The sequence below is a fragment of the Bombina bombina genome, chromosome 3 (genome assembly GCF_027579735.1).
Source record: "Bombina bombina isolate aBomBom1 chromosome 3, aBomBom1.pri, whole genome shotgun sequence".
In the NCBI taxonomy this organism is placed as follows: Eukaryota; Metazoa; Chordata; class Amphibia; order Anura; family Bombinatoridae; genus Bombina; species Bombina bombina.
Genome location: NC_069501.1, coordinates 93,609,036 through 93,633,922, shown reverse-complemented (window position 1 = coordinate 93,633,922; position 24,887 = coordinate 93,609,036). Strand labels below are relative to the sequence as shown.

General features: G+C 40.7%; 1 protein-coding gene across 1 annotated transcript in view; it reads right to left on the bottom strand.

Moving 5' to 3' along the window:
• The window catches only part of BRWD1 (bromodomain and WD repeat domain containing 1), a gene marked incomplete in the record, with an annotated part of 1,309,461 nt that overhangs the window by 1,003,354 nt on the left and 281,220 nt on the right, over positions 1-24,887 (bottom strand). Inside the window, 2 exon segments of the mRNA XM_053705925.1 lie at positions 8,947-9,045; positions 9,537-9,577. Coding sequence (XP_053561900.1) covers positions 8,947-9,045; positions 9,537-9,577 — 140 coding nt within the window.

Sequence of the window (24,887 nt, the reverse complement as noted above, 5' to 3'; positions counted from 1 at the left end):
GGAGAAATGAAGCTCTCCGTCTTCATGTTCTGCAAACTGTGACGCAGTATCAGACATGGCCCTTGCATTATCAGCGCACTCTGTTCTCATCCCAGAGTGATCACGTTTACCTCTTAGTTCTGGTAGTTTAGCCAAAACTTCAGTCATAACAGTAGCCATATCTTGTAATGTGATTTGTAATGGCCGCCCAGATGCACTCGGCGCTACAATATCACGCACCTCCTGAGCGGGAGATGCAGGTACTGACACGTGAGGCGAGTTAGTCGGCATAACTCTCCCCTCGTTGTTTGGTGAAATATGTTCAATTTGTACAGATTGACTATTTTTTAAAGTAGCATCAATACATTTAGTACATAAATTTCTATTGGGCTCCACTTTGGCATTAACACATATAGCACAGATATCTTCCTCTGAATCAGACATGTTTAACACACTAGCAAATAAACAGCAACTTGGAAATACTTTTCAAAGTAATTTACAAATAATATGAAAACGAACTGTGCCTTTAAGAAGCACAGAAAAATATTATAACAGATAAAATAATTAAGTTATAGCATCAATCTTTGTCAGAATATACAGTTTTAGCAAAGGATTGTTCCCCTCAGCAAATGATAACTAACCCAGGCAGCAGAAAAAAAATACACAAATAAACGTTTTTTTATATCACAGTCAATATAATCAGCACAGCTCTGCTGTATGATTACTTCCCTCAAAAAAGACTCTTGAGATCCCTGAACTCTGTAGAGATGAACCGGATCATGCAGGAAGAAAATGAACCTCTGACTGAGTTTTTCTGATGCATAGTGAAAGCACCAAAATGGCCCCTCCCCCACACACATAACAGTGAGAGAGATCAGTGAACTGCTCTAATTTAAATCAAAACTATTGCCAAGTGGAAAAAAAGTGCCCAAAACATTTTTTCACCCAGTACCTCAGAGAAAAAAACGTTTTTACATGCCAGCAAAAAAACATTTTACCTCAATAATTAATTGTCATTTAAAACCTATTGCAAGTCCCTGCAAAATAGGTTAAGACTATGTATACAGTTTAAAAGCCAGAGAAGTACCATTTCCCAGAAAACTGAAGTGTAAAATATACATACATGACAGCCTGATATCAGCTACATCTACTGCATTCAAGGCTGAGTTTACATTATAACGGTATGGCAGGATTTTCTCATCAATTCCATGTCAGAAAATAATAAACTGCTACATACCTCTTTGCAGATTAATCTGCCTGCTGTCCCCTGATCTGAAGTTTACCTCACTCCTCAGATGGCCGAGAAACAGCAATATGATCTTAACTACTCCGGCTAAAATCATAGAAAAACTCAGGTAGATTCTTCTTCAAATTCTACCAGAGAAGGAATAACACACTCCGGTGCTATTATAAAATAACAAACTTTTGATTGAAGATATAAAAACTAAATATATCACCATAGTCCTCTCACACATCCTATCTAGTCGTTGGGTGCAAGAGAATGACTGGAGGTGACGTAGAGGGGAGGAGCTATATAGCAACTCTGCTGGGTGAATCCTCTTGCACTTCCTGTAGGGGAGCAGTTAATATCCCACAAGTAATGATGACCCGTGGACTGATCACACTTAACAGAAGAAATAAAGACAGCCAATTTCGCTGAAAAAAATCCACACCCAAAATAAAGTTTAAATCTTATAAAGAAAAAAACTGAAAATATAAGCAGAAGATTCAAACTGAAACAGCTGCCTGAAGTACTTTTCTACCAAAGACAGCTTCAGAAGAAGAAAACACATCAAAATGATAGAATTTAGTAAAAGTATGCAAAGAAGACCAAGTTGCTGCTTTGCAAATCTGATCAACCGAAGCTTCATTCCTAGACGCCCAGGAATTAGAAACTGACCTAGTAGAATGAGCTGTAATCCTTTGAGGCGGAGTTCTACCCGACTCGACATAAGCATGATGAATTAAAGATTTCAACCAAGATGCCAAAGAAATGGCAGAGGCCTTCTGACCTTTCCTAGAACCGGAAAAGATAACAAAGACTAGAAGTCTTTCGGAAATTCTTAGTAGCTTCAACATAATATTTCAAAGCCCTAACTACATCCAAAGAATGCAATGATTTCTCCTTAGAATTCTTAGGATTAGGACATAATGAAGGAACCACAATTTCTCTACTAATGTTGTTGGAATTCACAACCTTAGGTAAAAATTGAAAAGAAGTTCGCAACACCGCCTTATCCTGGTGAAAAATCAGAAAAGGAGACTCACAAGAAAGAGCAGATAATTCAGAAACTCTTCTGGCAGAAGAGATGGCCAAAAGGAACAAAACTTTCCAAGAAAGTAATTTAATGTCCAATGAATGCATAGGTTCAAACGGAGGAGCTTGAAGAGCCCCCAGAACCAAATTCAAACTCCAAGGAGGAGAAATTGACTTAATGACAGGTTTTATACGAACCAAAGCTTGTACAAAACAATGAATATCAGGAAGATTAGCAATCTTTCTGTGAAAAAGAACAGAAAGAGCAGAGATTTGTCCTTTCAAGGAACTTGCAGACAAACCTTTATCCAAACCATCCTGAAGAAACTAATATTCTCGGAATTCTAAAAGAATGCCAGGAAAAATGATGAGAAAGACACCAAGAAATATAAGTCTTCCAGACTCTATAAAATATCTCCCTAGATACAGATTTACGAGCCTGTAACATAGTATTAATCACAGAGTCAGAGAAACCTCTTTGACTAAGAATCAAGCGTTCAATCTCCATACCTTTAAATTTAAGGATTTGAGATCCTGATGGAAAAAAGGACCTTGCGACAGAAAGTCTGGCCTTAACGGAAGAGTCCACGGTTGGCAAGAGGCCATCCGGACAAGATCCGCATACCAAAACCTGTGAGGCCATGCTGGAGCTACCAGCAGAACAAACAAGCATTCCTTCAGAATCTTGGAGATTACTCTTGGAAGAAGAACTAGAGGCGGAAAGATATAGGCAGGATGATACTTCCAAGGAAGTGACAATGCATCCACTGCTTCCGCTTGAGGATCCCTGGATCTGGACAGATACCTGGGAAGTTTCTTGTTTAGATGAGAGGCCATCAGATCTATTTCTGGAAGTCCCCACATTTGAACAATCTGAAGAAATACCTCTGGGAGTTGAGACCATTCGCCCGGATGTAACGTTTGGCGACTGAGATAATCCGCTTCCCAATTGTCTATACCTGGGATATGAACCGCAGAAACTAGACAGGAGCTGGATTCCGCCCATACCAGAATTCGAGATACTTCTTTCATAGCCCTCCTTGATGATTGATGTATGCCACAGTTGTGACATTGTCTGTCTGAAAACAAATGAACGATTCTCTCTTTAGAAGAGGCCATGACTGAAGAGCTCTGAAAATTGCACGGAGTTCCAAAATATTGATCGGTAATGTCACCTCCTGAGATTCCCAAACCCCTTGTGCTGTCAAAGACCCCCACACAGCTCCCCAACCTGTAAGACTTGCATCTGTTGAAATTACAGTCCAGGTCGGAAGAACAAAATAAGCCCCCTGAACTAAACGATGGTGATCTGTCCACCACGTCAGAGAGTGTCGTACAATCGGTTTTAAAGATATTAATTGAGATATCTTTGAGTAATCCCTGCACCACTGGTTCAGCATACAGAGCTGAAGAGGTCGCATGTGAAAACGAGCAAAGGGGATCGCGTCCGATGCAGCAGTCATGAGACCTAGAATTTCCATGCATAAGGCTACCGAAGGGAATGATTGTGACTGAAGGTTTCGACAAGCTGATATCAATTTTAGACGTCTCTTGTCTGTCAAAGATAGAGTCATGGACACTAACTCTATCTGGAAACCTAAAAAGGTTACCTGTGTCTGAGGAATCAATGAACTTTTTGGTAAATTGATCCTCCAACCATGATGTTGAAGAAACAACACAAGTCGATTCGTATGAGATTCTGCTAAATGTGAAGACTGAGCAAGTACCAAGATATCGTCCAAATAAGGAAATACCACAATACCCTGTTCTCTGATTACAGACAGAAGGGCACCGAGAACCTTTGTAAAAATTCTTGGAGCTGTAGCTAGGCCAAACGGCAGAGCCACAAACTGGTAATGCTTGTCTAGGAAAGAGAATCTCAGAAACTGATAGTGATCTGGATGAATCTGAATATGCAGATATGCATCCTGTAAATCTATTGTAGACATATAATGCCCTTGCTGAACAAAAGGCAGGATAGTCCTTATAGTTACCATTTTGAATGTTGGTATCCTTACATAACGATTCAATATTTTTAGATCCAGAACTGGTCTGAAGGAATTCTCCTTCTTTGGTACAATGAAGAGATTTGAATAAAACCCCAGTCCCTGTTCCAGAACTGGAACTGGCATAATTACTCCAGCCAACTCTAGATCTGAAACACATTTCATAAATGCTTGAGCCTTCCCTGGGTTTACTGGGACACGGGAAAGAAAAAATCTCTTTGCAGGAGGCCTTATCTTGAAGCCGATTCTGTACCCTTCTGAAACAATGTTCTGAATCCAAAGATTGTGAACGGAATTGATCCAAATTTCTTTGAAAAAACGTAATCTGCCCCCTACCAGCTGAGCTGGAATGAGGGCCGCACCTTCATGTGGACTTAGGAGCTGGCTTTGATTTTCTAAAAGGCTTGGATTTATTCCAGACTGGAGATGGTTTCCAAACTGATACCGCTCCTGAGGATGAAGGATCAGGCTTTTGTTCCTTGTTGTGACGAAAGGAACGAAAACGATTATTAGACCTAAATTTACCTTTAGATTTTTTATCCTGTGGTAAAAAAGTTCCTTTCCCTCCAGTAACAGTTGAGATAATAGAATCCAACTGAGAACCAAACAATTTATTACCCTGGAAAGAAAGGGAAAGCAGAGTAGACTTAGAAGACATATCAGCATTCCAAGTTTTAAGCCATAAAGCTCTTCTAGCTAAAATAGCTAGAGACATATACCTGACATTAACTCTAATGATATCAAAGATGGCATCATAAATAAAATTATTAGCATGTTGAAGAAGAATAATAATGCTATGAGAATTATGATCTGTTACTTGTTGCGCTAAAGCTTCTAACCAAAAAGTTGAAGCTGCAGCAACATCCGCTAAAGATATAGCAGGTCTAAGAAGATTACCTGAACACAAGTAAGCTTTTCTTAGAAAGGATTCAATTTTCCTATCTAAAGGATCCTTAAAGGAAGTACCATCTGCCGTAGGAATAGTAGTACGCTTAGCAAGAGTAGAGACAGCCCCATCAACCTTAGGGATTTTGTCCCAAAACTCTAATCTGTCAGATGGCACAGGATATAATTGCTTAAAACGATTAGAAGGAGTAAATTAATTACCCAAATTATCCCATTCCCTGGAAATTACTTCAGAAATAGCACCAGGGACAGGAAAAACTTCTGGAATAACTACAGGAGATTTAAAAACCTTATCTAAACGTTTAGATTTAGTATCAAGATGACCAGAATCCTCAATTTCTAATGCAATTAGGACTTCTTTAAGTAAAGAATGAATAAATTCCATTTTAAATAAATATGAAGATTTATCAGCATCAACTTCTGAGACAGAATCCTCTGAACCAGAAGAACCATTATCAGAATGATGATGTTCATTTAAAAATTCATTTTTAAAAGACTTTTTACGTTTACTAGAAGGAGGAATAACAGACATAGCCTTCTTAATGGATTTAGAAACAAAATCTCTTATGTTATCAGGAACACTCTGAGTATTAGATGTTGACGGAACAGCAACAGGTAATGTAACAGTACTAAAGGAAATATTATCTGTATTTACAAGTTTGTCATGACAAACAGTACAAACAACAGCTGGAGGAACAGATACCATAAGTTTACAGCAGATACACTTAGCTTTGGTAGCTCCAGCACCAGGCAGCGATTTTCCAGAAGTATCTTCTGACTCAGTTTCAACGTGGGACATCTTGCAATATGTAATAGAAAAAACAACATATAAAGCAAAATTGATCAAATTCCTTAAATGACAGTTTCAGGAATGGGAAAAAATGCCAGTGAACAAGCTTCTAGCAACCAGAAGCAATAAATAATGAGACTTAAATAATGTGGAGACAATAGTGACGCCCATATTTTTTTAGCGCCAAAAATGACACCCACATTATTTGGCGCCTAAATGCTTTTGGCGCCAAAAATGACGCCACATCCGGAACGCCGACACTTTTGGAGCAAAAGAACGTCAAAAATAACGCAACTTCCGGCGACACGTATGACGCCGGAAACAGAAAAAAAAAATTGCGCCAAAAAAGTCTGCACCAAGAATGACGCAATAAAATGAAGCATTTTCAGCCCCCGCGAGCCTAACAGCCCACAGGGAAAAAGTCAAATTTTAAGGTAAGAAACAAATTGATTGATTCATATGCATTATCCCAAATATGAAACTGACTGTCTGAAATAAGGAATGTTGAACATCCTGAGTCAAGGCAAATAAATGTTTGAATACATATATTTAGAACTTTATAAAAAAGTGCCCAACCATAGCTTAGAGTGTCACAGAAAATAAGACTTACTTACCCCAGGACACTCATCTACATGTTGTAGAAAGCCAAACCAGTACTGAAACGAGAATCAGTAGAGGTAATGGTATATATAAGAGTATATCGTCGATCTGAAAAGGGAGGTAAGAGATGAATCTCTACGACCGATAACAGAGAACCTATGAAATAGACCCCGTAGAAGGAGATCATTGAATTCAAATAGGCAATACTCTCCTCACATCCCTCTGACATTCACTGCACGCTGAGAGGAAAACCGGGCTCCAACCTGCTGCGGAGCGCATATCAACGTAGAATCTAGCACAAACTTACTTCACCACCTCCATAGGAGGCAAAGTTTGTAAAACTGATTTGTGGGTGTGGTGAGGGGTGTATTTATAGGCATTTTGAGGTTTGGGAAACTTTGCCCCTCCTGGTAGGAATGTATATCCCATACGTCACTAGCTCATGGACTCTTGCTAATTACATGAAAGAAACTAACAGTTTAACACCTCTTCTCTTTACTCTTCCTGCTTAGAGACAGCAAAGAGAATGACTGGGGGGTGGAGTTAAGGGGGGAGCTATATAGACAGCTCTGCTGTGGTGCTATCTTTGCTACTTCCTGTCAGGAAGGACAATATCCCACAAGTTAGGATGAATCCGTGGACTCGATACATCATGCAAAAGAAAGGAGCCACACTGAGACTTGTCTTCTTGCGTTATCATTACATATATAAAAAATGAAACAATCTTACCAGAATCTACGCCGCGGAACAGGAACACGGCCTCTCAAGTTTGACAGTGTGTAGCGCTCCTGACATGGACTTGAGTAAAGAAAGCAGGCAGCGAAACTCGTCAACGCTGATTGCTTAAGGAGCTGTTAATATGAGTTAGGATGGTTTCGCAGAAAATCTCCCTGCATCTCCGGACTCTAACTTTCATCTATGCTCTCACTGAGAGGCTGACAGGATTACTTAAAACTTCAGTCCCATCTCGAAGAGTACTACTCTCTATAAGAGACTACTTTGAATTCTTCTGACACTTCTCTGCCAACCTCCTGTGACGAAAGGCAAAGAATGACTGGGGGATGAGGGGAGTGGTGGAGGTATTTAAGCCTTTGGCTGGGATGAATTTGCCTCCTTCTGGCAGCCAGGTTCTGTATTTCCCACAAGTAATTAATTAAGCCATGGACTCTCCTTGTATTAGATGGAAAAGATATTCTATGTATATAAACTTAATTTTGAATACTCAATTGTATAATATCATCGATTTCTTCAACACCCAATATTCCAGTACTTTAAGTCATTCAGTAGTTAAAGAGATAGGAAACTCAAAATTAAATTTGTATGATTCAGATAGAGCATATAATTTTAAGACACTTCTAAACTCACTTCTATTTTCAAATTTACTTTTGTGAGAAACCAGTCCACTGCTTTTTGCAACAATTTGCTGGTTGATGTTTATCTATTTTGAATAATGTGAGAATTGGAGATGAATATCAATGGTGATCTGCATATCACAACCATTTAATTGGAAGTTAAATCTCTAGTAAACTGTGCATAATGTATCTCAAAATAACAGAAAATGTCAAAAATAAACACTCAGTCTCACTCACTTTAAAATGCCCATCTGAACTGGAGTGTGGGAATCACAGAATATGGGAATTCATATCTTTCATAAATTTTAAATTTGCAAATTCCACGTTACAGTTTTAAACCTTTTAACGTCGCTGCAGCGTTCTATTCCATCCTAACCGTGCTGGGCTTTAGAGCCATTAGGCGGAAAAGAATGACCGAGCCGTTTGGCTGTCCTGAAGCCAACGCTTCCTGGATGGGATTGTGGTCTGGAAGCCGTGCCTAGCTTCATAGGGATGCCCCGACTCCATCATTGAAATCTTACAATCACGTGCACGATAGCGGGATTTCAATTAGTCAACATCGGAACGTTGTTCTGATGTAGAAAAGTTAACCCTCTCATTAAATGGTTAATACTCTTAAAGGGATAGTCTAGTCAAAATTAAACTTTTATGATTCAGATAAAGCAGCAATTTTAAGCAACTTTCTAATTTACTCCTATTTTCAATTTTTCTTCGTTCTCTTGCTATCTTTATTTGAATGCAAGCCTAGGAGCCCAGCCATTTTTGGTTCAGCACCTGGGTAGCGCTTGCTGATTGGTGGCTACATTTAGACAGCAATCAGAAAGTGCTGCCCAGGTCTGCTATGCTTACATTCTTGCTTTTTCAAATAAAGATAGCAAGAAAAAAAAAGAAAATTTGATAATAGGAGTAAATTACAAAGTTGCTTAAAATAGTTGCTCTATCTGAATCATGAAAGTTTAATTTTGACTAGACTATCCCTTTAAGATTTCATACAGTTTATAGACAGTGGTTATTATGAAAAGGCAAAAGTCAAGGGGGAAAAAAAAAAGTATTTACCCATCAGCCAGCTGTGTAGTCATATCAAGCACAATACTTTTCCATTCCTGTTTAAAATACCATATTCTCGCTGTTCCATCGGTGCTTCCACTTATAAACCTGGACAAACAAAACAGTTACTCATTCTTATGTCATTTATTAAGAACTATAATTTTCAATATAGAATTAAAGGGAAAGAAAGGTCAAAACTAAAATATGCATGGGTGCATTTCAATTTGAAATAGAAACAGGTTTGCAATATTACTGTTTTTCTGCAGTATACGCACATATCGTGTGAGGGCCTGTGCACCAGTATTCAAACACTATGCTTGCTCAGAGAGCTGGTGCTGGTGTGTATTGCTTTTGTAGACTTCATTTGCGTCATACAAGTCACTCCTGACTCTCTGAGAAGGTGAAGTTTTTGAATACTGGTGCAGGGTCCTTCAATGAATATCTGCGTATGCCAATGAAAAACAGTAATAACTTTAACTAGTAGCATTTTTTGCTAATGGAAGTTTATTGCAGAAACGCTTCTATTTCAAGTCAAAATGCACCTTATGCACATTTAATGTTGGACCTTTCTATCCCTTTAAGAAACATAATCTACACACCTTTCTCCTCTGTTTGAGAACTGGACACTGTCAACTATACCCTGGAAATTTAAAAAAAAATATATATATAATTAAAATAAAAAAAAGATTTACACACAAACACACATTATATATCTATATATTATATCTATATTCACCAATGAAGAACCAACACCCTTTGGAAAGGGGATATACAGAATGAATGTAACAATAAATGTTTTAATTTGTCCCACATTCTTAGGGAATGCACAATGAATCTAATACAGGTATTTTCAAACCTGTCCTCAAGTCTCCCAAAGGGGCCAGATTTTCAAGATATCTGAACCGTAGCACAAGTAAAATAATCAGCTGATTAGTAAACATGGTTATTAAAAGGGACAGTCAAGTCCAAAAAAAACTTTCATGATTCAAATAGGGCATGTAATTTTAAACAACTTTCCTATTTACTTGTATCACCAATTTTGCTGTGTTCTCTTGGTATTCTTAGTTGAAAGCTAAAGCTAGGAGGTTCATAGGCTAATTTCATAGACCTTGAAGGCTGCATCTAATCTGAAAGCATTTTGACAGTCTTTGACCACTAGAGGGCATTAGTTTGTGTGTTTCACATAGATAACATTGAGCTCACGCACATGAATTTTACAGAGAAGTGAGTACTGATTGGCTAAAATGCAAGTCTGTCAGATGAACTAAAATAAGAGGGCAGTCTGCAGAGGCTTAGATACAAGGTAATTACAGAGGTAAAAACTAAATTTATGCTTACCTGATAAATTTATTTCTCTTGTGGTGTATCCAGTCCACGGGTTCATCCATTACTTGTGGGATATTCTCCTTCCCAACAGGAAGTTGCAAGAGGACACTCACAGCAGAGCTGTCTATATAGCTCCTCCCCTAACTGCTACCCCAGTCATTCGACCGAAGACAAGCAAGAAAAGAGGAGAAACTATAGGGTGCAGTGGTGACTGTAGTTTAAAAATAAAAAACACCTGCCTAAAAATGACAGGGCGGGCAGTGGACTGGATACACCACAAGATAAATAAATTTATCAGGCAAGCATAAATTATGTTTTCTCTTGTAAAGGTGTATCCAGTCCACGGGTTCATTCATTACTTGTGGGATACCAATACCAAAGCTTTAGGACACGGATGAAGGGAGGGACAAGGCAGGCACTTAAACGGAGGGCACCACTGCCTGTAAGACCTTTCTCCCAAAAATAGCCTCCGAAGAAGCAAAAGTATTGAATTTGTAGAATTTAGAAAAAGTGTGAAGCGCAGACCAAGTCGCCGCCTTACAAATCTGTTCAACAGAGGCCTCATTTTTAAAAGCCCATGTGGAAGCCACCGCTCTAGTGGAATGAGCTGTAATTCTTTCAGGAGGCTGCTGGCCAGCAGTCTCATAAGCTAAGCAGATTATGCTTCTCAGCCAAATAGAAAGAAGTTGCCGAAGCCTTTTGGCCTCTCCTGTCCAGAGTAGACAACAAACAAAGCAGATGTTTGACGAAAATCCTTCGTAGCTTGTAAATAAAACTTTAAAGCACAAACCACATCAAGGTTGTTTAAAAGACGTTCCTTCTTTGAGGAAGGATTAGGACATAATGAAGGAACAACAATCTCCTGATTGATGTTCTTATTAGATACTACCTTAGGAAGAAACCCAGGTCTGGTACGCAAAACTACCTTATCTGCATGGAAAATCAGATAAGGGGAATCACACTGTAAAGCAGATAACTCTGAAACTCTTCGAGCCGAGGAGATAGCTACTAAAAACAGAACTTTCCAAGATAAAAGCTTAATATCTATGGAATGCAAAGGTTCAAACGGAACTCCTTGAAGAACTTTAAGAACTAAATTTAAACTCCATGGCGGAGTAACAGGTTTAAACACAGGCTTGATTCTAACTAAAGCCTGACAAAACGCCTGAACGTCTGGAACCTCAGCCAGACGTTTGTGCAAAAGAATAGACAGAGCAGAAATCTGTCCCTTTAAGGAACTAGCAGATAAGCCTTTCTCCAATCCTTCTTGGAGAAAGGATAAGATTCTAGGAATCCTGACTTTACTCCATGAGTAACCCTTGCATTCACACCAGTGAAGATATTTACACCATATCTTATGATAGATTTTCCTGGTGACAGGCTTTCGAGCCTGAATTAAGGTATCAATGATCGATTCGGAAAAACCACGCTTCGATAGAATCAAGCATTCAATCTCCAAGCAGTCAGACGCAGAGAAATTAGATTTGGATGTTTGAATGGACCTTGAAGTAGAAGGTCCTGCCTTAGCGGCAGAGTCCATGGTGGAAAGGATGACATGTCCACCAGATCTGCATACCAAGTCCTGCGTGGCCACGCAGGAGCTATCAAAATCACTGAAGCTCTCTCCTGCTTGATCTTGGCAATCAGCCGAGGGAGCAGAGGAAACGGTGGAAACACATAAGCCAGGCTGAAGGACAAGGGCGCTGCTAGAGCATCTATCAGCGCTGCCTTGGGGTCCCTGGACCCGTAACGAGGAAGCTTGGCGTTCTGACGAGACGCCATGAGATTTAGTTCTGGTTTGCCCCATAGTTGAATCAACTGGGCAAATACCTCCGGATGGAGCTCCCACTCCCCCGGATGAACAGTCTGCTGACTTAAAAAAATCAGCCTCCCAGTTCTCTACTCTTGGGATATGGATAGCTGAAAGATGGCAAGAGTGAACCTCTGCCCATAGAATTATCTTTGAAACCTCCAACATTGCCAGGGGGCTTCTTGTTCCCCCCCCCTGATGGTTGATATAGGCCACAGTCGTGATATTGTCTGACTGAAATCTGATGAATCTGACCTCTGCTAGCTGAGGCCAAGCCTGGAGAGCATTGAATATCGCTTAGTTCCAGAATGTTTATCGGAAGGAGGGCTTCCTCCTGAGACCACGAGCCCTGAGCCTTCAGGGAGTTCCAGACTGCGCCCCAGCCCAGAAGGCTGGCATCTGTCGTCACTATAGTCCATTCTGGCCTGCGGAAGCTCATTCCCCTGGACAGATGGACCAGAGATAGCCACCAGAGAAGAGAATCCCTGGTATCCTGATCCAGATTTAGCAGTGGGGACAAATCTGTGTAATCCCCATTCCACTGACTGAGCATGCAAAGTTGCAGCGGTCTGAGATGTATGCGGGCAAACGGAACTATGTCCATTGCCGCTACCATTAAGCCGATTACTTCCATACACTGAGCCACTGATGGCTGAGAAGTGGAATAAAGAGCACGGCAGGAGGTTAGAAGCTTTGACAACCTGACTTCTGTCAGAAAAATCTTCATTTCTACTGAATCTATCAGAGTTCCTAGGAAGGAAACTCTTGTGAGAGGGGAGAGAGAACTCTTTTCTTCGTTCACCTTCCACCCGTGAGACCTCAGGAATGCCAGAACAATGTCCGTATGGGACTTGGCGATTTGAAAAGTCGACGCCTGTATCAGAATGTTGTCTAGGTAAGGAGCCACCGCTATGCCTCGATGCCTTAGAACTGCCAGTAGGGACCCTAGAACCTTCGTAAAGATTCTTGGTGCCGTGGCTAACCCGAAGGGAAGAGCCACAAACTGGTAATGCCTGTCTAGGAAGGCAAACCTGAGAAACCGATGATGATCTCTGTGTATCGGAATGTGGAGATAAGCATCCTTTAGATCCACAGTAGTCGTATATTGACCCTCCTGGATCAAAGGTAGGATGGTTCGAATAGTCTCCATCTTGAAGGATGGGACCCTGAGAAATTTGTTTAGGATCTTGAGATCCAAGATTGGTCTGAAAGTTCCCTCTTTTTTTTGGGAACTATGAACAGATTTGAATAGAATCCCTGCCCCTGTTCCTCCCTTGGAACTGGGTGGATCACTACCATGACCAGAAGGTCTTGAACACAACGTAAGAATGCCTCTCTCTTTATCTGGTTTGCAGATAATTGTGAGAGATGAAATCTCCCTTTTGGAGACGAGGCTTTGAAATCCAGAAAATATCCCTGGGAAACAATCTCCAGAGCCCAGGGATCCTGGACATCTCTTGCCCAAGCCTGGGCGAAGAGAGAAAGTCTGCCCCCCACTAGATCCGGTCCCGGATCGGGGGCTACTCCTTCATGCTGTCTTAGAGGCAGCAGCAGGTTTTATTGGCCTGCTTTCCCTTGTTCCAAGCCTGATTAGGTCTCCAGACTGGCTTGGACTGGGCAAAAAATTTTTCTTGTTTTGCAGCAGAGGAAGTTGAAGCTGCGCCACTCTTGAAGTTTCGAAAGGAACGAAAATTGGTCTGTTTGGTCCTTGATTTGTTGGACCTATCCTGGGGAAGGGTGTGGCCTTTTCCTCCAGTAATATCAGAAATGATCTCCTTCAATCCAGGCCCGAATAGGGTCTGCCCTTTGAAGGGGATGTTAAGAAGCTTAGACTTTGAAGTAACGTCAGCTGACCAGGATTTAAGCCATAGCGCCCTACGCGCCTGAATGGCAAAACCTGAATTCTTAGCTGTTAGCTTTGTTAAATGAAAAACGGCGTCAGAAATAAATGAATTGGCTAGTTTAAGAGTTTTAAGCCTGTCTAGGATATCATCCAATGGGGTCTCCACCTGTAGAGCCTCTTCAAGAGACTTGAACCAGAAAGCCGCTGCAGCAGTGACTGGGGCAATGCATGCAAGAGGCTGGAGAATAAAACCTTGTTGTATAAAGATTTTCTTAATGAAACCCTCTAGTTTTTTATCCATTGGATCTAGGAAAGCACAACTGTCCTCGATGGGAATAGTTGTACGTTTAGTTAGGGTAGAGACTGCTCCCTCCACCTTAGGGACCGTCTGCCACGAGTCCCGTGTAGCGGCATCTATGGGAAACATCTTCTTAAAGGCAGGAGGGGGAGAGAACGGTACACCTGGTCTATCCCATTCCTTCGTAATAATTTCTGAAAACCTCTGAGGGATTGGAAAAACATCAGTGTAAACAGGCACAGCAAAGTATTTGTCCATTTTACACAACTTCTCTGGGACTACAATGGTGTCACAGTCATCCAGAGTCGCTAAAACCTCCCTGAGCAACACGCGGAGGTGTTCAAGCTTAAATTTAAATGCTGTAATTTCAGAGTCAGACTGAAGTAACGCCTTCCCTGAATCAGAAATGTCACCCACAGATAGAAGCTCTCCTGCTTCGGCTTCTGTACATTGTGAGGGTATATCAGACATAGCTACTAAAGCATCAGAGAGCTCTGTATTTATTCTAGCCCCAGAGCTGTCTCGCTTTCCTTGTAACCCTGGCAGTTTGGACAATACCTCTGTGAGAGTATGATTCATAACTGCCGCCATGTCCTGTAAAGTAAACGCAGTGGACGCGCCAGATGTACGTGGTGTCACTTGAGCAGGAGTTATAGGTTCTGACACATGGGGAGAGTTAGATGGCATAATCTCCCTTTTGTCAGTCTGAGAAACCTCTGGTGATAAATCTTTAAAAGCCATAATATGGTCTTTATAACTTATAGAAAGGTCAATGCATTTGGTACACATTCTAATAGGGGGTTCCACAATGGCTTCTAAATATAATGAACAAGGAGTTTCTTCTATGTCAGACATGTTTAACAGACTAGTAATGAGACCAGCAAGCTTGGAAAAAACTTTAAATAAATGTGAAAAGCAATTAAACAAAAACGGTACTGTATCTTTAAGAGAAAAAAACTACCATATAAACTGCAAATCAGTGTTAAAAAGCAGTAAACTCTACTTTTATACCGAGTACAGCTTTATCAGCAGCTGTGTAACGTATGTAAGCTGCTAAAATGCTACTATTGCCATATGATCTGTACCCGAGGACTTACACTTTTACTTCTTTCCTATATCTTATCTGTAAATATAATTGATATCACTAAACAGCTGATGTTAGATGTTTATGTAATATAGTCAGTATACATTTCTACAGTATCTGACGAAGTTCTTCATGCTGTTTGATTTGAACTATTTCCTAACTGCGAAATGATACAAACAAATTTCAATTGTACAGGTGTTTGAAATTATGTACAACTGACAATGTAATGTATTCACATTAATGCTCTGTATTTTTCACATTTCGCCAATAAAGTTTTTTTTTTAAAACTAAAAAGCAGTAAACTACGAAATTTTTACAGTGTGTACAAGAGACTAAAGCAGCATTGCACCCACTTGCACATGGATGATTAACCCTTTAGGCCCAAAAACGGATCAGAAAAACGGTAACACCGTTAAAAAACAGTCACACTGCCACAGCTCTACTGTGGCTCCTACCTTCCCTTAAACACGATTTTCGCAGGAAAGAACCCCTCTATAGTGGTCCTAGATGCCAGAGGACTCCTTTAGAGAAGCTGGATGTCTCAGTCTGTATAACAACTGCACTCACAGTCAGAGGGCCATAAAAAAATACTCCTAGGAGTAAAATAAAAGCCATATGGAAAACTAGGCCCCAAAATAAAGATTTATCACCCTCAGAGAAAAAACGTTTTTTCTGTAAAGTAAAGCAAACGTTTTAACACTAAGTACTATGAGGGTTAACATAAAAATTACCCTTATCTTGTAAACATGATCCCAGTCGCTGTTAAATCACTGTATCAGGCTTACCTCAAATATATCAGGCACTGTCAGCATTTTCTAGACCTTATCTCTCTAGAAAAAAATATACTGAACATACCTCAAATCAGGTGATTTGCCAACCGTCCCCCCAACTGAAGTTTTCTTTCCATACTCTTCAGTTATGTGTGAGAACAGGAATGGACCTTAGTTACAAACCGCTAAGATCATCAACCTCCAGGCAGATTCTTCTTTTAATTTCTGCCTGAGAGTAAAACAGTACAACGACGGTACCGTTTAAAAATAAACTTTTGATTGAAGGTAAAACTACACTAAGTCAACACATATCTCTTGATACTTCCTTTCTTGTCGAGAGCTTGCAAGAGAATGACTGGGGGTGGCAGTTAGGGGAGGAGCTATATAGACAGCTCTGCTGTGGGTGTCCTCTTGCAACTTCCTGTTGGGAAGGAGAATATCCCACAAGTAATGGATGAACCCGTGGACTGGATACACCTTTACAAGAGAAAAGTGTATTATAACCATTTGTTATGCAAAACTGGGGAATGGGTAATAAAGGGATTATCTATCTTTTTAACAACAAAAAATTCTGGTGTTGACTGTCCCTTTAATGCATGCAGAGAGAGAAACGCTCTACCAGGAATGAACAACAGCTCAGTAACTTGTTCTATGGCCAGCAACCACCTAGGTGCAGACTCTTTAAGCCCAGTTCACAGAGGAAAACTTTCCTGAATAAGAAACATGACAACCCCAGACAATCGTTTCAGCCTTCTGTGGGCCTCGTCAGTGAGGTGCAGCCACATTCCTCTAGGGACACTGGGCACTGTGAGATGCAGCCATATTCCTCTAAGCACACTGGGCTGCTCCTAGGTGGTAACTCATCATAGAACAAGCTACTGGGCTGTTCATTCCTGGTAAAGTGCTTCTCTCTTTGTATGCATTTGTATTATGACCCTGGGGAGTTCTCCCTAAGGGTGATGGGGGAAATTAGACATGGACGCCTTGCCTAGTGTGCTTAGAGGAATATGGCTGCACTTTACTAACGAGGCACACAGACGGTCGAAACAATCGTCTGTGGTTGTCATGTTCCTTGTCCCAAGGAGAATTGCCTGTTATTTCAGAGCTGGACTGACCATAGTCGGCGGATCAGACTGATATACGTCAGGAAAGTTTTCCTCTGTGAAAAGCACTACTGGGCTGCTCCTAGGTGGTAACTGGCCATAGAACAAGCTACTGAGTTGTTGGTTCCTGGTAGAGCGCTTATCTCTTTGTATGCAGAAACATGGTAATTAACCTCCTCTCACCTAAAGGTAATCCTAAAGATCTGCCCTGTTCGAGAGGCCCTAGGACAGGTTTGAAAACCCCTTTATCTAGTATGATCGGACATGGAAAAATGCTGGTGGATGGTAGGGTGTGACTACACTCAAAATAGTTTTAATTGGAGAATAGCTTTTTTGCTTAGTCTTTTATATATGACGACTAGATGGCCTGACTTCTTCCAACAAACTTCATTGAGAGTGTATTATGTTTTGGCTTCAACAGGTCTTTTTCTGATAGGGTCAGATAATATCTTGTGAGTTGTAAAGATCCAAGCCAACAACATGAGCAATTCTGTAATGCGTCTGAGATACCCAAATCTATCTCTCTGCACCAGAACTATTTCCTTCCTTGCTAACCCATGTCACTGTCTCTCCAAAACTGAGCTCCTTATTCTCCCCCCCCCCCCCCTCTTCCAAAATCACCTTAGCCATAATGGCAAAATAGTAATGAGATTCAATTTCTATTGAAATATTATTTATGAAAATGTCATAATCAAGAAGATTGGTGGAAAACAAAATTGGTTCACCTGCCTGTAAGCCAATACATCTGTGTGGCAGATGTAAACACAACATGCTGCCGCTCAGAAAACCTCCAGTGTTCCAGTCAGCTCTGGGGTAAGGCACACCCACTGTGTGTGGGTTAAACCGAAAACTGCAGGGTGCATCACAAAGGCGGACAGCCATCTGCCGCACAGTGTTCAAGTAAAGCAAAGTTTGCACTAGTCAGGTAAAAAAACAATTTATGTAAGAACTTACCTGATAAATTAATTTCTTTCATATTGGCAAGAGTACATGAGCTAGTGGCATATGGGATATACAATCCTACCAGGAGGGGCAAAGTTTTCCCAAACCTCAAAATGCCTATAAATTTATGCTTACCTGATAAATTGATTTCTTCTACGATACGACGAGTCCATGGATTTCATCCTTACTTGTGGGATATTATCCTCCTGCTAACAGGAAGTGGCAAAGAGCACCACAGCAGAGCTGTATATATAGCTCCTCCCTTCCCCTCCACCCCCAGTCATTCGACCGAAGATTTTAGGAAGAGAAAGGAAAAGCTAAAAGGTGTAGAGGTGACTGAAGTTGTAAAAATAAAATATAATCTGTCTAAAAATGACAGGGAGGGCCGTGGACTCGTCATATCGTAGAAGAAATCAATTTATCAGGCAAACATAAATTTCCTTTTCTTCTACAAGATACGACGAGTCAACGGATTTCATCCTTACTTGTGGGATACAATACCAAAGCTACAGGACACGGATGAAACGGGAGGGACAAGACAGAGACCTAAACGGAAGGCACCACTGCTTGAAGAACTTTTCTCCCAAAAACAGCCTCAGAAGAAGCAAAAGTATCAAATTTGGAAAATTTGGAAAAAGTCGCAGCCTTACAAATCTGTTCAACAGATGCATAGTTTTTAAAGGCCCATGTGGAAGCCACAGCCCAAGTAGAATGAGCCGTCATTCTTTCAGGAGGCTGCTGTCCAGCAGTCTCATATGCCAGGCGGATGATACTCCTCAGCCAAAAAGAAAGAGAGGTAGCCGTAGCTTTCTGACCCCTACGCTTTCCTGATTAAACAATGAATAATGAAGATGATTGACGGAAATCCTTAAATCGCCTGTAAGTTAAACTTTAAGGCACGGACCACGTTTAGGTTATGTAACAGACGCTCCTTCTTAGAAGAAGGATTAGGACACAAAGAAGGAACAACTATTTCCTGATTAATATTCTTATTAGAAACAACCTTAGGAAGAAATCCAGGTTTGGTACGTAAAACCACCTTATCAGAATGAAATATGAGATAAGGCGAATCACACTAACGCTGAAAGCTCAGAAACTCTTCGAGCAGAAGAAATAGAAGCTAAAAACAGAACTTTCCAAGATAACAATTTAATATCTATGGGATGCATGGGTTCAAACGGAACCCCTTGAGGAACTCGAAGAACTAAATTCAAACTTCAGGGAGGAGTAATTGGTATAAATACAGGCTTAATTCTGGTTAGAGCCTGACAAAAAGACTGAGCATCTGCCAAACGTTTGTGAAGCAAAATTGACAAAGCAGAAATTTGTCCCTTTAAGGAACTTGCTGATAACCCTTTCTCCAATCCTTCTTGGAGAAAAGACAGAATCCTGGGAATCCTAATTTTACTCCATGAGTAACCCTTGGATTCACACCAATAAAGATATTTACGCCATATCTTACGATAGACTTTTCTAGTGACAGGCTTTCGAGCCTGTATCAAAGTATCGATGACCGAATCAGAGAATCCTCGCTTAGATAGAATCAAGCGTTCAATCTCCAAGCAGTCAGCTGCAGAGAAATTAGATTTGGATGTTGGAAAGGACCTTGAATGAGAAGGTCCCGTCTCAAAGGAAGTTTCCACAATGGCAGAGAGGACATGTCCACTAGATCCGCATACCAAGTCCTGCGTGGCCACTCAGGCGCTATCAGGATTACTGAAGCTCTCACCTGTTTGATTCGAGCAATCACGCGTGGAAGGAGAGGAAATGGTGGAAACACATAAGCTAGGCTAAATGACCAAGGCACTGCCAGGGCATCTATCAGTTCGGCTTGGGGATCCATTGACCTGGATCCGTAACGTGGAAGTTTGGCATTCTGACGAGATGCCATCATATACAGTTCCGGTCTGCCCCATTGGCGAATCAATGAGGAAAACCCCTCCAGATGGAGTTCCCACTCCCCCGGATGAAAAGTCTTACGACTTAGAAAATTCGCTTCCCAGGTTTCTACTCCTGGGATGTAAATTGCCGACATATAACAAGAGTGGGCCTCTGACCATCGGATTATCTTGGATACTTCTATCATCGCTAAGGAACTCCTTGTTCCCCCTTGATTATTGATATATGCTACAGTCGTGATGTTGTCCGACTGGAATCTGATGAATTTGGCCGAAGCCAACTGAGGCCACACCTGAAGAGCATTGAATATTGCTCTCAGTTCCAGAATATTGATTGGAAGTAGAGAGTCCAAACACCCTGAGCCGTCAGGGAATTCCAGACTGCACCCCAGCCCAGTAGGCTGACGTCCGTTGTCACTATCACCAACAAGGGTCTGCGGAAACAAGTACCCTGGGACAGATGATCCGGCAACATGCCCCTCTGTCTGAGAACCGCTAGAAGAGACCCTAGAACCTGTGTGAAGATTCTGGGTGCTGTGGCCAACCCAAAGGGAAGAGCCACGAACTGGTAATGATTGTCCAGGAAGGCAAACCTTAGGAACTGATGATGATCCTTGTGAATAGGGATATGACGGTATGCATCCTTCAAGTCCACGGTAGTCATAAATTGACCCTCCTGGATAACTGGTAAGATTGTTCGTATAGTCTCCATCTTGAATGATGGAACTCTGAGAAACTTGTTTAGACACTTGAGATCTAAAATGGGTCTGAAAGTTCCCTCTTTTTTGGGAACCACGAAAAGATTTGAGTAAAACCCCTGCCCCTGTTCCAGTTTTGGAAAGGGACAAATTACTCCCATGGTAGAGAGGTCTTTTACACAGCTTAAGATCGCCTCTCTTTTTATCTGGTCTACAGATAATCGTGAAAGATGAAATCTCCCTCTTGGGAGAAAATACTTTAATTCCAATTGATACCTGTGGGTCAGAATTTCAAGAGCCCAAGGGTCCTGAACGTCTCTCGCCCAAGCCTGGGCAAAGAAAGAAAGTCTGCCCCCTACTAGATCCGGTCCCGGAACGGGGGCCGCCCCTTCATGCTGTCTATGTAGCAGCAGCGGGCTTGTTGGATTGTTTACCTTTATTCCAAGCCTGGTTGCGTCTCCAGACTGATTTGGATTGAGCAAAGTTCCCTTCCTGCTTGGTGGAGGAAGAGGAAGCAGAGGGTCCTCCTTTAAAGTTTTGAAAAGAACGAAAATTATTTTGTTTACCCCTCGCCTTAACAGACTTATCCTGAGGTAGGACATGGCCTTTACCTCCAGTAATGTCAGAAATGATTTCCTTCAATTCAGGCCCGAATAGGGTCTTACCTTTAAAAGGAATAGCTAAAAGCTTAGATTTTGATGACACATCAGCAGACCAAGTTTTGAGCCATAATGCCCTACGCGCTAAAATGGCAAATCCTGCATTTTTTGCCGCTACTTTAGCAATTTGAAAAAAGGGCATCAGTAATAAAAGAATTAGCTAGCTTGAGAGCCTTAATTCTATCCAAAATGTCATCTAATGGAGTCTCAACCTTCAGAGACTCTTCTAGAGCCTCAAACCAAAAAGCTGCTGCAGTAGTAACTGGAACAATGCAAGCCATAGATTGTAAAAGAAAACCCTGATTAATAAATTTCTTTAGAAGACCCTCTAACTTTTTATCCATAGGGTCTTTGAAAGCACAACTATCCTCAATGGGTATAGTTGCACGCTTAGCCAGGGTAGAAATAGCTCCCTCCACATTAGGGACCGTTTGCCAAGCATCCCGAATGGTGTCTGATATGGGAAACTTTTTTAAAATTAGGAGGGGGAGAGAACGGTATACCTGGTCTATCCCATTCCTTCTTTACAATGTCCGAAATTCTTTTAGGAACTGGAAAAACATCTGTGTAAGTAGGCACCTCTAGATATTTGTCCATTTTACAAAACTTCTCTGGTGGTATCACAATAGTATCACAATCATCCAGAGTCGCTAAAACCTCCCGAAGTAACATGCGGAGGTGTTCAAGCTAAAATTTAAAGGACATCAAGTCCGCATCTGTCTGAACACATTTCCTGAATCTGAAAGTTCTCCCTCAGACAGCAATTTCCTAACCCCCAACTCGGAGCATTGTACATCGGAAATAGCTAATAAAGCATCAGAGGATTCAGTATTCACATTAATACCTGACCTACTGCGTTTACCCTGCAACACTGGTAATTTAGATAATACCTCTGTAAAGGTAGTTGACATAACTGCAGCCATCTTCTGCAGAGTAAAAGAATTAGACGTACTAGAGGTACTTGGCGTCGCTTGTGTGGGCGTTAAAGGTTGTGACACTTGGGGAGAATTGGATGGCATATCCCGATTCTCTTCAGACTGAGAATCATCCTTAGGCACACTTTCTTCACCTAAAATATGCTTTTTACAATGTAAGGCCCTTTCAGTACAAGAGGTACACAATGTAAGAGGGGGTTCCACAATAGAATCCAAACACATAGAGCAATGAGTTTCCTCAATGTCAGACATGTTGAACAGACTAGTAATAACCACAGTAGTCGTTAAACACTTTATTTATTGAATTAAACAGTATTTAGAAAAACGTGTACTGCGCCTTTAAGAAATAAAAAAGCACACAATTTTTTCAAACTGCCTAAAAAACGTGAAAAAATAAATTTATGCTTACCTGATAATTTAATTTCTTTTACGATATGATGAGTCCACGGATTTCATCCTTACTTGTGGGATATTAAGCTCCTGCTAACAGGAAGTGGCAAAGAGCACCACAGCAGAGCTGTATATATAGCCCCTCCCCTTCCCCTCCACCCTCAGTCATTCGGTCGAAGGTATAGGAAGAGAAAAAGGAAAGGCTAAAAGGTGCAGAGGTGACTCAAGTTAACAAAAAATATAAAGAAAAACTGTCTTAAAAAGAACAGGGTGGGCAGTAGACTCGTCATATCGTAAAAGAAAATAATTTATCAGGTAAGCATAAATTTAGTTTTCTTTTACAAAGATATGACGAGTCCACGGATTTCATCCTTACTTGTGGGAAACCAATACCAAAGCAATAGGACACGGATGAAAGGGAGGGAGAAGACAGGAATCTAAACGGAAGGCACCACTACTTGAAGAACCTTTCTCCCAAAGATAGCCTCAGAAGAAGCAAAAGTATCAAATTTGGAAAAAGTGTGAAGGGACGACCAAGTCGCAGCTTTCTGACCCCTAAGCTTTCCAGAATAAACAATGAATAATGAAGATGATTGACGGAAATCCTTAGTTGCCTGTAAGTAAAACTAAGGAACGGACCACGTCCAAGTTATGCAACAGACGCTCCTTCTTAGAAGAAGGATTAGGACACAAGGAAGGAACAACAATTTCTTGATTAATATTCTTATTCGAAACAACCTTAGGAAGGAACCCAGGTTTGGTACGTAAAACCACCTTATCAGAATGAAATATGAGATAAGGCGAATCACACTGTAATCCTGAAAGCTCAGAAACTCTTCGAGCAGAAGAAATAGCAACCAAAAACAGAACTTTCCAAGATAATAGTTTAACCCCTTAATGACCGGACCATTTTTCAATTTTCTTACCCTTAATGACAATGGCTATTTTTACATTTCTGCAGTGTTTGTGTTTAGCTGTAATTTCCCTCTTACTCATTTACTGTACCCACACATATTATATACCGTTTTTCTCGCCATTAAATGGACTTTCTAAAGATACCATTATTTTCATCATGTCTTATAATTTACTAAAAAAATAAATAATAAAATATGAGGAAAAAATGGAAAAAAAAACCACACTTTTTCTAACTTTGACCCCCAAAATATGTTACACATCTACAATCACCAAAAAACACCCATGCTAAATAGTTTCTAAATTTTGTCCTGAATTTAGAAATACCCAATGTTTACATGTTCTTTGCTTTTTTGCAATTTATGGGGCAATAAATACAAGTAGCACTTCGCTATTTTCAAACCACTTTTTTTCAAAATTAGCGCTAGTTACATTGGAACCCTGATATCTGTCAGGAATACCTGAATATCCCTTGACATGTATATATTTTTTTTTAGAAGACAACCCAAAGTATTGATCTAGGCCCATTTTGGTATATTTCATGCCACCATTTCACCGCCAAATGCGATAAAAAAAAAAAAAGTTCACTTTTTCACAAAATTTGTCACAAACTTTAGGTTTCCCACTGAAATTATTTACAAACAGCTTCTGCAATTATGGCACAAATGGTTGTAAATGCTTCTCTGGGATCCCCTTTTTTCAGAAATAGCAGACTTATATGGCTTTTGGGTTGCTTTTTGGTAATTAGAAGGCCGCTAAATGCCGCTGCGCACCACACATGTTTTATGCCCAGGAGTGAAGGGGTTAATTAGGGAGCTTGTAGGGTTAATTTTAGCTTTAGTGTAGTGTAGTAGACAACCCCAAGTATTGATCTAGGCCCATTTTGGTATATTTTATGCCACCATTTCACCGCCAAATGCGAGCAAATAAAAAAAAAAGATACATTTTTCACAATTTTAGGTTTCTCACTGAAATTATTTACAAACAGCTTGTGCAATTATGGCAGAAATTGTTGTAAAAGCTTCTCTGGGATCCCCTTTGTTCAGAAATAACAGACTTATATGGCTTTGGCGTTGCTTTTTGGTAATTAGAAGGCCGCTAAATGCTGCTGCGCACCACACGTTAATTATGCCCAGCAGTGAAGGAGTTAAATTAGGTAGCTTGTAGGGAGCTTGCAGGGTTAATTTTAGAGATCAGCCTCCCACCTGACACATCCCACCCCCTGATCCCTCCCAAACAGCTCTCTTCCCTCCCCCACAATTGTTCCCGCCATCTTAAGTAC